Source organism: Solea solea, chromosome 3, assembly GCF_958295425.1.
Source record: "Solea solea chromosome 3, fSolSol10.1, whole genome shotgun sequence".
Classification (NCBI taxonomy): Eukaryota; Metazoa; Chordata; class Actinopteri; order Pleuronectiformes; family Soleidae; genus Solea; species Solea solea.
Genome location: NC_081136.1, coordinates 36,472,534 through 36,486,383, shown reverse-complemented (window position 1 = coordinate 36,486,383; position 13,850 = coordinate 36,472,534). Strand labels below are relative to the sequence as shown.

The following is a 13,850-nucleotide window of genomic DNA, read 5'->3' as shown; positions in this document are numbered from 1 at the left end:
CGATGAGTGTGTTTCCTGAAGTAGAACGAGCGTCGCTGGTGTTCTCATGATAATCACTTCCTGTTTATAAATGTGTTTACTAACACTCTAGCACAGGCACTAGCCAGTCAAGCTAAAACAGTGTTAGGGTTAGGGTTAGGTCGCCATCACTTTAGCAACATTAGCAACATTAGCAACTCTTTATACAATGTTAGCCGTGACAGACACTGCTCTGCTAACTTCCGAAAGTCGCCTCTAGCACCTCAGGTCACTCTGACCATCAAGAGTATATGTAGCGCTGAGAGATGAGACTGAGATGTTTGATGTCCTCACAGCACTGTAAAAATAATTAAAAAAAAAAACACCATGGTGCAGCATTACAACGCTGAGTCATGGCGCTAAAACACAGCAGAGGACAAAAACAATGTCCTAGCTTAGCAAGTCATGTCTTAGCATTAAAGCAAAGCGTCTTGGCATCAAAACGTATCTTTGCATTAAAACATTGTATCTTAGCATTAAGACATAGTATATTAGCATTAAAACATTGTATCTTTGCATTAAAACCTAGTATCTTAGCATTAAAACATTGTATCTTAGCATTAAGACATAGTATATTAGCATTAAAACATTGTATCTTAGCATTAAGACATAGTATATTAGCATTAAAACATTGTATCTTTGCATTAAAACCTAGTATCTTAGCATTAAAACATTGTATCTTAGCATTAAGACATAGTATCTTAGCATTAAAACCTAGTATCTTAGTATTAAAACATTGTATCTTAGCATTAAGACATAGTATCTTAGCATTAAAACATTGTATCTTAGCATTAAGACATAGTATCTTAGCATTAAAACATTGTATCTTAGCATCATAAGATTGTATCTTAGCATTAAGACATAGTATCTTAGCATTAAAATGTATTATCTTAGCATTAAAACATCATGTAGCAGCTGTAAAAAGAAAACACTGTATCCTTTATATTGATGGTGGTTCTTCTGCCTCTTTACTGCCCCCTCTCTGCTCCTGTGAGTACTGCACAAAGACTTCAGCTCAGGTCTTGTTTTCATGTCTAAGATATTTTTAAAAAGAAGCAGCCACAGGCTAACACTGAGCTAATTCCCTTAAACGACCACATGCTGAGTTCATGCTAACACCGCGCTCATTATGAACGTGTGATGAAGTGATTTTAGTAATCCCCTCACTTCCTGTGCTGGATTTACTCAAGTGTGTCCAGAAAAACCTGGAGCTGTTTGGAGACGAGGATTAAAAATGAGCAGGTAATCAGATTAATTATCTACAGCAGCTTTTTAAAAACAAACAAAATCAACTCTCATCCACTTCCTGTTTAGTCACATGTTCACAAAGGTGACTAAAAGCATGCTACTGGATTCTTCCACTGGGGGGCCCACTACAGAATTCTGGTGTCCTTTTCTCACACACAAACACTATAGAGCCCTTGAGCAACGCACGGGTCTGTGAACTACGGCAATATGGCATTTTCACCAGACCTGACGTCTGAAGACGTTTGAGTTCTGCTGAAGACGTTCCTTGGATGAGAGACGACGACGTTGTTGTTGTTGTTGTTGTTGTTGTCGACAAAGATGAAGAAACTCGTATCTAATTAGAATTTCTGTGTCGCCGCAGAATCTTTCTGACTTTGTTCAAACACCTGCCAGAGTTTGTTCTCTTTCCCCTCAGAGTCTGACTCTGACGAGTGTTCATGAAGACGCCGTCGTCACTGTGTGTGTGTGTGTGTGGCAGAGATAATGAATGCAGAGGAAACATAAGCACAAGGACACGCTGCTCTCATCACGGTGTATCATTGTCAGGTTAATGGAAGTTACTGCAAAGAAAGTGGTTTGAATCTGTCGCCGCGACGACACGGACGCTAAATTACATTTGCATAACACAGATTTAATCTGAGTTTAGCGCCGCGCGTGTTCTTCCTTCTCCTCTCGTCGTCTCTTTACTTTAGTTTGGCACCAAACTTGTGGTGAGATGATATTTATTTAGCAGATTGATTTGGATTTCCCTTCGTCTCTGTGCCGAGAAAAGAAACGCGTTCCTTCTGTGAAGTCGCTTCAGACGTGGAATCCGTTACACACGACGTCTGCCCGAGTGTTTTCCTGTTTGGACGAAGTTGTCAGAACTTGTCAAACTGAGGTTTTTGTGGTTCGTGAAGACGTTTTCACAGCTCAGTGGACATTAACATGTCCAGTCACTGAAAGAACATTCATTTCTTTCCTGGAAAGTTTCCTCAGAATTTTCCTCAAGATGAAGTTTTGTTGACATTTGGTCGACAAAATTTTACTCATAATGTAAGAACTGGAGAAAAGAAACAATGATACTTTAGTGGAAATCTACATAAACACATACATAGTGTCAGAAACAGGTACTGGACCTACCTACCTACCTACCAACTTACTTATGTTTATCTACCTATCTACTAGCTGATCCTGAACTACCTACCAATAAACCTACAAACTGACCGACATGTCGACCGACCTATCTGACAAACTACCTGGAAACCTGCAATCTTATCTGCCCACCAAACTACCCATCAGTTTATTTACCTACCCGACCAGCTGGTCTTGCAAACTACTACCGGCCAACTGAACGACTTACCAGTGGAGCCACTGACCTACCTGATTATTTACCTGCCTACAGACTGACCCTAACTCTATGTGCCTACCAAAGTTTATGCATCTACCTACCAATCTGTCAGCCAACCAATCAAAATAACTATCTACTTACCAACAAACTGACCAATCTGTCTCTCTACCTATCATTGACCTACCAATGGACCAACCTTCAGCAACCCACCATTTATTTCCCTGCTACTAACTTATCTACCAACCTATCTATCTTATCTACTTACCAACCCACACATCTGTTTGTTGTATGTGCCTAACAACCAGTTACCAACAAACTGACCTACTTATCTGTCTACCTACCGATAGACCAACCTTCAGTACCAACCCACATTTCTAAATGTTTATTTCCCTGCTACTAACTGATGTGCCCATCTTATCTGTTTATTGACCGACCTTTAGACAGTCTTAGGTTTTTGTCGCAGATATCGTGCCGAGCCGCTCGTCTGCTTTGTTTGTCGTGAACCAGGAAAGTTGAAACTCACGTGATTGTTGTTTCACGACATTATCACGCAGATCTGAGATGTGAAGAATGATTCTTGTGTGTGTGTGTTAGAGAATCATTCATTCACAGTGAAGTGGTTAAAGATACAAGTGAGTGAACTCAGTCTGTCCTCTGTGTCTCTGTCACTGTCCGTCTGTCTGTCCTCACTGTCCCCGCCCTGCTGACTGTGTGTGTGTGTGTGTGTGTGTAGTGTGAGTTGAGTCTCCCTGGTTCTCGTGGCTGTTTCACTTACTTTGTCTAAGCCGTGTTTTCCTCCTGGACTCTTCATTACTAAACCAATAAGAGCTGCATTTCCCCGTGGGCTCAACCAATCACAGCGCTTGTGTCCCCCGCGGCTCCGACCAATCAGCTTTAGCCCCATGTCATGAATGGCTAATGAGGCCCGGTGGTGGGCGTGAATATAAATGAGCGTCTTAAATAAGACAAGCTTTCTGCTGAGGACATGTTTGTCCACACTGTGTCCGTCTGTCTGTCTGTCTCTCTGTGTGTGTCCGCCTGTCTGTCTGTATGTGGTGGAGTGTGTGTCAGATGCATGTGAGCCTCAGTGTGGGCTCTGTCGCCCCCTGGTGAGCCATAAACGTACTGCAGCTGAAACCATCAGAGGTTGTTTAAGGCAACAGATAAAAAGAGTTGGACATGTGGGCAGGCAGTGGACGTGAGGACAGGACCTGGGCTTGTAACTGAAGGGTCACTGGTTCAGATCAGGGTCAGGTTAGTGGAGACTCAGTTATCTGTAGTAATTGTTATTGTTATTATATTTAGAGAGAGAGAGAGAGAGAGAGAGAGGAGGATTTTAATGAGTCACAGATTACTCCTTGTGAGTGTGTGTGTGTGTGTGTGTGTGTTTGTTTACCGTCTCCTCACTCACACACACACTAAAGCCTTTTAAACGTTATAGTGAATAAATTCTGTCGACACATCAGACCTGAAATTATCTTCACGCCAGGAAACTGAGAAACGTATAAAAAAAGAAAGGAAAAGTAAAGAAATAAAAGGTTTATTCTTTAATTGATGAACTATTTTCTCACGTCGTTAAATTTGTTCAACATTGGGGAAATATTCACTCGTCAAAGTTACACAGAATGTACCTTTAAAATGTTAATGTTACTTTAATGTAAGAATAAAAACCCCAAAAGCTTGAAAATGCTTGATTATATTGATTGTTCTGATTTTAAGATGTTATTTCTGTTTTTATAATTATGAGTAAACCTTTGTTTGATATTTTTAAGATTTAAGACACAAACTTGTTTTCTATCTTCAGCTAATCATGAGATAACACTGAGCTAACCATGAGCTAACACTGAGCTAACCATCAGCTAACATTGAGCTAACCATGAGCTCTACCCTTAGCTAACCATGAGCTAACACTGAGCTAACCATCAGCTAACACTGAGCTAACCATCAGCTAACATTGAGCTAACCATGAGCTCTACCCTTAGCTAACCATGAGCTAACACTGAGCTAAACATGAGCTCTACCCTTAGCTAACCCTGAGCTAACCCTGAGCTAACGATATCACATTTCCACAGATAGAAACGTAACGGTACGATGTGACTGACTGTCGATACGAGTGGCAGCCATTTTGGAATCTCTTGTCGGTGTTTTTGTGAGTTGGAAATTGCAACAAAAAACAAACAAACAAACATGGCCGTAAACATACAAGTCTCAGGGTTTACTCCGACTTAGTGTGTGTGTGTGTGTGTGTGTGTGCGTGTGCGTGTGTGTGTCAGAAGACCTCCTCTCATTAAATTTCAAATCTCTTGTTCACTTCCTCACATCATAAAAAAGGGATAAAGATGGTCTCTCTGTCTGTCTCCGTGTCTCTGTCTGTCTCTCTCTATGTTTCTGTCTCTCTCTCTCCCTCCCTGCCCGTCGCTCTCTCTCACCAGTAGGGGGCAGTATGGTGAAAACAACAGCTTTTGACTTGCAATGACGCTCAAGGCAGCCATCTTGAATTATCAATGTAGGGCGTGGCTTATATTACTTTGACGACAGATTTATTTTTAATGTTTGGCTAACTTCCTGTCCATTGCTGGCATTAGCATTCATCTCTCTCCTCACCGTTTACATGCTGCAGTTAACATTTCCTTTGTCATGATCAAATGCTAACAGTAACAGAATGCTAAGTGAGGGGGGCGGGGCATTTACTCGCCAACAAACAGTTTCCATGTACACTGGCAGTTGGAACTGGTGAGAAAGTCGCAAAACAAATTGACACAAACACATCTTTGGCTAGCTAGTATTAGCAATACCATTCTTTAACTTTGTCGCAACATTTCCACGGATAAAAATTGAGCAGTACAATGTTTACGACTTTTTTACGACAGTGTTTTTCCTGTTGACGTTAGTGGCAGCCATCTTGGAATCACATGTCAGGTTTGCGTTGTTCCCGTTCTGGCTCCTGATTGGACAAACCGTTGCAGGATTGCGGGGACATTTTTCTCCCAGATTTACTGAAGTAGAGTCTGATTTAAAAAAAGAAAAGAAAATGAGATTCAGAGTCTTTGTGAGTGTCGGTGTCTCAGAGACTCTGGGGTTTTTAACGTCTCCACTGCAGCCACTGGTGATATGTGTGCTAATTTATTCGAGCAGGTGGGCGGAGAGATAAGTCTTTTCACACTAATAAATCCCTTTGCAGTGAAACCATCTGAAGTGAATTCATTTCCCAGAGAGACAGAGTCGCCGCTCGCAGACGTAATTGACCGCCAATCACAGGCTGTCTGATAGCTTCTCAGCTGTGATTGGCCGCGCGGACGCCCGATCACAAAGGCGTAAATAAAGCAACATGAGGTGATTAATTACGTGGCCGAGTGTCGCCGGGATGGAAAAACCACTCGGGGAAATTGGAGAGAAGGGAAAAAAAAATACTATCAGTGAATTCCACATTGATTTTAACGTGAATCTGTGCAGAATAACGTGGACGGTCGTTTGTAAACAGCACGAGATTATTAGAGGAGAGACGTGTTACAGCAACAGGCCGCGGCTTTAATCTCACACACACACATTAATGGGAGGTGAAGTTCAGTGTATCCGACAGCTAATTGCTTCACTCAGTCTCTGTTTCAAAGCCACACACACACAATCTGGTTTCCATGACTTCTGAGGACATTACATTGACTTACATTCATTTCCTGGACACTTAATCTAACCTGCAAAATAATTGAGATTCATTTCAAATGAAGTGGGAAAAAAAACGTTAAAGAATATAAACGCAGTTTTTTTCTGTTCTGTGTTTTTTTCAGATACGATGGAGCGGTGGTGGGCGTGGCCGTTCGCCCTGCTTGTCCTGGCGACGGTCTCCTCGGGCCCCTCCCACTGCAAAAACGCATTCCCGTCCGACACTCTGATCAACAACGTGGTCGCCAACCCCGCGACGGGCCGGCTGTACGTCGGCGCCGTCAACCACCTGTACCAGCTCGGCCCCGACCTCCAGGTCGAGTCCCACGCCGAGACCGGACCCAAGCGGGACAACCGGCAGTGCACGCCGCCCATCACCGACTCCTGCGAGGAGGCGGTGGACACGGACAACCACAACAAGCTGCTGCTGGTCCACGGCGCCAAGGACACCCTGGTGGTGTGCGGCAGCGTCTTCAGGGGAATGTGTTCCCTGAGGAACCTGAGCAACGTGGAGCAGGTCCTCTACTTCTGCGACACCAAAGGGGAGAAGTCGTACGTGGCGAGCGCCGAGGAGAGTGTCTCTGTGGTGGGAGTGATGTCGTTCTTCATGAGGGACGCGCAGAACTTCTCTGTGTTCTTGGTGAGCGGGAAAACCACGTTAGACAGGATTTAGTTCCGATAAGAACTTCACAAGACGAATAAAATCCTTTCTGATGTTGAGTGACCTTTGGACTCCAAACTCCAAAGGTTCAAGGAAAGCCTTGAATCCAGGACAAAGTTAGTGTCAGATATGAGGAAATGTCTTCATTCTGCGAGTCCCAGTGAACGTTTGAAACCATGTTCTTGAGGGAGAAAATGGTGATGTCTGAGGTCACGGTGATGTTCATGTTTGACCTTTGACCACCAAGCTTTAGTCAGTTCATCATAAGATAACACGTTCACAAAAGGTTTGTTCTTTGGCGACCGAGTCACCTCATCTGTTCACTTTTGAATCCATGTGAACGTTTGTGGCAGATGTTCTGAAGCACTTTAATGCTCAGATGTTCTTGAGGTTTTTCATTCAGAAGAGCGTCGTCGACATAGTGTTTGAGTAGAAATAAATGATGACGTGTGTGCGGTGTGTCTGCAGGTGGGCAAAGGCTACGGCAGCCATGACAGCACAAAGCTGATCTCCACCCGGATCCTGGAGGGCTACAAGGACTGGGTGGTGTTCGACAGCATCATTGAGGCGTCGGCGGTGCAGGCCAACCCCTTCGTCCTGCGCTACCTCCACGACTTCCGCTTCGCCTTCAAAGACGACGTCTACGTATACTTCCTGTTCTCGCGGACGCTCGGCGTGCAGGATACCAAGAACTTCACCTTCATCTCCAGGATGTGTGAGGAAGACCACAGCTACTTCTCGTACACGGAGCTGCAGCTCAACTGCAGCGGCGGCAACAAGTACAACAAAGCTCAGGTAACGAGTCGGGAAAACAAATCTGGACATTTTACGTTTGGATGGTTTTGTCTTAGATTGGAACCTTTGTGAGAAACGCCTCAGTCCTGACCCCTGAGAGAGTTTAGAAATTGGATTGAACGTGCTCTTGAACTTGGAATTATGAGCTCCTCGCTCTCGCTGCGCCTGAAAACACATTCTGCTCCAGTGAATATCTGATGCTCAGTGTGTTTTTGTGTTGTTTTCCTCCTCTTTGTGTCTCAGGCTGCATACGTGGCAGAACCGGGGAAGGTTCTGGCTCAGACCATGACCAGATCAGGAGAGTACGGACCAGTTTCAGCCAACAGCAAGGTCCTGTTTGTGACCTTCACGTCTGACGAAGATCCAACGACGTCAGCCATGTGTACGTGTCACTTTAGCAGCTCACAGTGCAACAGAGTCTGATCTGTGATCGTCTACGATGTCTTCAGAACACGTTCACGTCTTTATCTCAGTGTGAGACAGAAGTTTGTAAACCACTCACTCTCCCACACCAAAGCCCAGAGAGAAAACCAGTGATTTTAACATCACACACACAGGAGTTGTTGATCCACTGCTGCCTCCATCACTGAGTTCACATATCTTATCAAATAAATTCGGCATTTGAAAATCAACGTTCAGATTCACCACAGTGACACAGAGTGGCCACAGGAGGCAGTGAAACTCACTGATTTTCTCTCTGGGGTTTGGTGTGGGAGAGTGAGCGTTTTTCAAACTTCAGTTTCCTGTTATCAAATGTGTCTCACAGCGAGATAAAGACGTGATCGTGTTCTTAAAGATGTCGTAGACTCAAAGTGACGTGGATTTTCTTAGTTTGGTGATGATTAGCGAGTCTCTGTCGTGAAAAGTTTCTCCTCTGGAGTTTTTGATCGGCAGATGAAACTGAAACGTTTCAAAGTGAATTTGTGATCTTGTGAAGTCCGCGTTTAAAATCCTTAAAGTGCAGCAAAACGGAAATTTTAACATCTGCATATTATTCCCACAGCAACTCAGGAGGAAATCCCATTAAGCTTTGAAGGTCATGTGACTTAAAACCACTGAGAAATGCACAACAAACTTCACACAGGACACACAAGAAACATTTAATGATATAAAATAAGAGGAAAATACGTGGTAATCCTATTTTTAATCATAGATGTTCCATCATATTATGATTTAACATTTGACTTTATTTATAATATTTAAAATAATGTAAATAGTGAAATTGTCCTGTAACCAGTTCATCAATGACTTTTTATTTAACTGAACAATCATTGGAATGAAAGTAGAATGAATTAGTCTTTTATTCTGAAATAAAAATACACGTTACGTTTTTAACGTAAGTTTTGTGTCTTTAATATACGTGTTACGTGTTTGACGTACGTGTGACATGTCTATCGTCCGCGTTACGTGTTTAACGTACATGTTACGTGTCTATCGTCTGTTACGTGTTTAACGTAGGTTTTGTGTGTGTATTATACGTGTTACGCGTTTAACTTATGTGTGACGTGTTTAGCGTACGTGTTACGTGTTTAACGTACGTGTTAAACGTACGTGTTTAACGTACGTGTTTAACGTACGTGTTAAACGTACGTGTTATGTGTCTAACGTACGTGTTACGTGTTCAACGTAGGTTTTGTGTGTGTATTATACGTGTTACGTGTCTATCGTCCGTGTTACGTGTTTAACGTAGGTTTTGTGTGTGTAATATAGGTGTTAGGTTTTTAACGTAGGTGTTTTTGGCAGGTATGTTTCCTCTGCGTGCCATAAACAAACGTCTGGTGGAAATAATCGGAGCGTGTTACAGCGACAAAGGTCTCATTCAGGACAAATCTGCCGTCTACTCTCCGTACTCGTCAAAGTCTGAGGAGCTGTGCAGCACCAGTAACCAGGTGACCGTCAATCACACACACGTCCATCGTCAATAATCCTGATCCATCAGTGAATCTTCATCATCATCATAATCATCGTTCTTCTTCTTCTGCTCCTTCAGAAAAACATGGCCACGCGGTACAACTGTGGAGCCGAGTTCCTGCCGTCACCGCTCGCCAGCAAGGCGGAGTTTGCCCTCGCATCACAGCCGGCAGTCGTCCGCAAGGGTCACATGACCGCTGTGGCCGTCGCCGTGGAGATGGGCCACGCTGTGGCCTTTCTGGGAACTGCAACCGGAGAGGTGAGAATTCTGTGTGTGTGTGGTCAGTGACACACACACACACACACACTGTCTGCTGTTGTTTATGTTGCTGACGTCTGTTTGTTTGTTTGTTGTTGTTGTTGTTTGTCCGTGCAGGTGTTGAAGGTCCATCTGTCTGATCACCCTGAAGTTTACGGACGAGCTGCAGGTGACGTCACCGGAGACAAAGTCAACAAGAACCTGCTGTTTGATTCTAGTCTGCAACATCTGTACATCACTACAGAGAAGAAGGTCAGACACACACACACACACACACACACACACACACAGAGACACAACATCTGTACATCACTACAGAGAAGAAGGTCAGACACACACACACACACACACACACACACACACACACACAGAGACACAACATCTGTACATCACTACAGAGAAGAAGGTCAGACACACACACACACACACACACACAGAGAGACACACAACATCTGTACATCACTACAGAGAAGAAGGTCAGACACACACACACACACACACACACACACACACACAGAGACACAACATCTGTACATCACTACAGAGAAGAAGGTCAGACACACACACACACACACACATTGATTCTCCTCTCTAATCCGTGTGTTAAACCTTGAGTGAGGTCACATGACCAAGGTCAGGGACTTTGTCTTCATCAGATCAGATTGATGGTGTGTGTGTGTGTGTGTGTGAGGTGTTTTTGATCACTGCGTCTACAAGCATCCATCTCCATTAACACACACACACACACACACACACACACACACACACTCTCATCTGTCTCTCTTTTGTCACTTCCTGTCTCGCTGGCCATCGCTCTCTGCCGCCGCGCTGCGTTATTGATTCAGAGATGAATTAATTAGGAGGCGAGGCTGGAGAGGACGATTCACTCTCATCAAGAGGAGTGACAGTGTAACGTGTGCAGTGTGTTCCATCTGTTCCATTCTCACAGCTGTTTGTGTCCGAGCGAGAGGTCGAAGAAAATCACCTTTAATGAGGCTTTTCTTTGTTTCCTGTCACAGGACGTTTATTATTACTGTACAAACAAGAAGAATCTGATTCTAGACTGAACTACATTTGGTCACTTCGGCATTAAAAATCCTATATTTGGATTAGCTGATTTTCTCTATTTCTAAAATGTCTAAAATCTCATGTTTTCACTGAGAGTGAACCTTCATCATGTCGTTATTACGACTTTTTAAAAAACTAAAGCCTGATCTTTCCTCTGAAGAAGGATGACATGATCCACCTCCTTCTTCCTCCCTCTTGTCAGAATCATAACTCAAATGCAAACACATGTTTGAAATCATTCAGCGTGACTTCCCCGCGACGACGGCGACGTCATCATCTCTGATGTCCTTCCAGAACAAATGTCCACAGGATCTTTTTTGAGATTTTCTTCTTTTCACTGGAGAAAAAAAACGTTGGCACCAAATCTGCCTGAGAAGTTTTTCAGTGGACGTCAGTGCGGCGGTTAAATGTGTGTGTGTATGGACGAGTGTCCATACACACACACTCGTCCATACACACACACACACTCGTCCATACACACACACTCGTCCATACACACACACTCGTCCATACACACGACAAACATACACTGATCATTTCATTCACCAAAATATAAACAATTACAGGCTGAACCACGCCTGGAAATGTGATATCAGAAAACAGTGAGGTCACAGGAAGAGAGTCTGTAATTGTGGTCGTTTTTTAACTCCATGTTTCATCCTTCATAATAAAAGCCTGTCGTGTGTTTCACAGATCACGAAGGTTCCCGTCCAGACCTGTCACGTGAAGACAGACTGTCACTCCTGCGTCTCCATGAAGGACCCGTACTGCGGCTGGTGCGTCCTGGAGGGACGGTGAGTCCCTCTGTGTTGGACCGTGACGGAGGATTTTAGACATTTGACTAAAAATCAAGAACATGATCACGTCTTTATCTCACTGTGAGACGGACTTTTCCAACAGGAAACTGAAGTTTGTAAACCACAGTGACACAGAGTGGCCACACGAGGCAGCAGTAGACAAACAGCGAAACTCACTGGTTTTCTCTATGGGCTTTGGTGTGGGAGAGTGAGTGGTTTACAAACTTCAGTTTCCTGTTGGAAAAGTCTGTGTAACAGTGAGATAAAGACGTGATCATGTGACGTAGATAACGTCGACTTAAACTGACTTTTATCAAGTGCCTGAAATGTGTTTTCTTCGTGTAAACTGAAGTTTGTAAACCGCTCACTCTCCCACACCAGAGTCCACAGAGAAAACCAGTGATTTTAACATCACACACACACACACACACACAGGAGCCTCCATCACTCAGTTCAAATGTCTTATTTTGTAAAATTCGGCTTTTAAAATCCTTTGTTCAGATTGACCTCAGAGACACAAAGTGACCACACGAGGCAGCAGAGGACCAATAGCTCCTGTGTCCCTGCCAGCTAAAAACACTGATTTTCTCTATGGGCTTTGGTGTGGGAGAGTGAGTCTTTAGTTAAGTGGCTAAAATCTGAGTGACTTGATGTTTTTTCAGATAAAAAATAACATTTTAAAGGTTAAAGGTGCAGTTGAATTGTTTTTTTTTACTCTAATGTCGTCATGCTTCTTCCACGAGGTCATTATCGTTGATAATTACTAGTTTTTCTGTGTGTTTTGTGTCACAGATGCACCAGGAAGCAGGACTGCGACAGGTCGACAGAGGAAAACACGTGGCTGTGGTCGCCCAATCAGCAGTGTGTCCAGATCCAGGCCTTTGACCCGCCCAACATCAGCTGCAAGAAGACACGGCAGGTGAGAGACGAGAGGGACGGACGGACGGGGGGAGGGAGGGAGGGAGGGAGGGGGAGGAGGGAGGCAGGGGCAGGTGAAGTTCTCGCTGAGCTCGGCTTAATTCAAACCCGGGGAACTGGAGCGCTCTGCATCTGTGACATCAGCAGCGTTTCCAAAACTGCCTCTTAACCTCAGGTACGTCGACCTCCGGGAGGAAGTGAAGACATTTTTGATGGATGGTGACATTTTAATTTGCCGTTGTTTGGACGTGAGCCACGTGTACAGTGTATTACACAGTTTGTGCTGACAGCTACTCTGATTCAGCTCACGGAGGAGGAGGAGGAGGAGGAGGGGGAGGAGGAGGAGGAGGAGGAGCCACAGAGTGTGTCACAACAACAGCTCAGCTCACGGGAAAATGGCGTCATAACAAAAACATCACTTTTTTTACCCCAGAGTTCTGCTTTCACTTGTCGTGAACTAACGAGACATAAAAATAACAAATAAATACAATTTTAAGCGAGATACACTTAAAGGGATCGTTCAGGTTTTTTAATGTGTGGTTTCATGACGTACTGATGTCCTCACAGCTGCTGCTGCTGCTGCTGCTGCTGCTGCTGCTCAAAGAAACAAGAAGACTCAGTTTAAGTCTGCGATATCTTAAGAACTCTCTCTCACACCAAACCCACAGAGAAAATCCGTGGTTTTAGGAGCTGCTGATCCTCTGCTGCCTCGTGTGGTCACTCTGTGTCACTGAGGTTAATCTGAACAAAGGACTTTTAAATAAGTCAGACATGTGAACTTCTCATGTTATGAATCAAGTGTAAAGTTCTCTTAGTCGTTGGCGTCGCCCCCTGGTGGACACTCGGGAGAATACCGGCTCCAAAAACTTGATGACTTCAGTGATTTTCTTACTGAACATAAGCCTGAAACTCCGAGTAGTTCCTCTGTGTGCAGTCAGAGCTCAACATCTGCACATAAACTTTATCATTTAGACTTTGTTTCCTCAGAGATCGTCTGAGTTTAGAGTGTGGAAGCTGCTGCTGCTGCTGCTGCTGCTGCATGATAATCAGGTTAGTCTCTGTTACAGCCCACACTCAGTCCTTCTAATCTGATAAGAAGGCTGGAATTTGAGCTTAAAAAAAAGAAGAAGAAGTCTTTGGTGGATTATTTGGTTCAGTCGTCGTCTTCGCTCTGAGTCGGAGAGA

The 13,850-nt window shown here is 44.0% G+C and overlaps 1 protein-coding gene across 1 annotated transcript in view; it reads left to right on the top strand.

Moving 5' to 3' along the window:
• The window catches only part of plxnb2a.1 (plexin b2a, tandem duplicate 1), a 73,877-nt gene that overhangs the window by 42,062 nt on the left and 17,965 nt on the right, over positions 1–13,850 (top strand). The window contains exons 3-10 of the mRNA XM_058624405.1: positions 6,382–6,896; positions 7,386–7,712; positions 7,956–8,094; positions 9,456–9,601; positions 9,703–9,882; positions 10,000–10,134; positions 11,644–11,744; positions 12,540–12,666. Of these exons, the coding sequence (XP_058480388.1) occupies positions 6,387–6,896; positions 7,386–7,712; positions 7,956–8,094; positions 9,456–9,601; positions 9,703–9,882; positions 10,000–10,134; positions 11,644–11,744; positions 12,540–12,666 (1,665 nt within the window). The 5' untranslated portion in view covers positions 6,382–6,386. The remainder of the gene's footprint in view (positions 1–6,381; positions 6,897–7,385; positions 7,713–7,955; positions 8,095–9,455; positions 9,602–9,702; positions 9,883–9,999; positions 10,135–11,643; positions 11,745–12,539; positions 12,667–13,850) is intronic.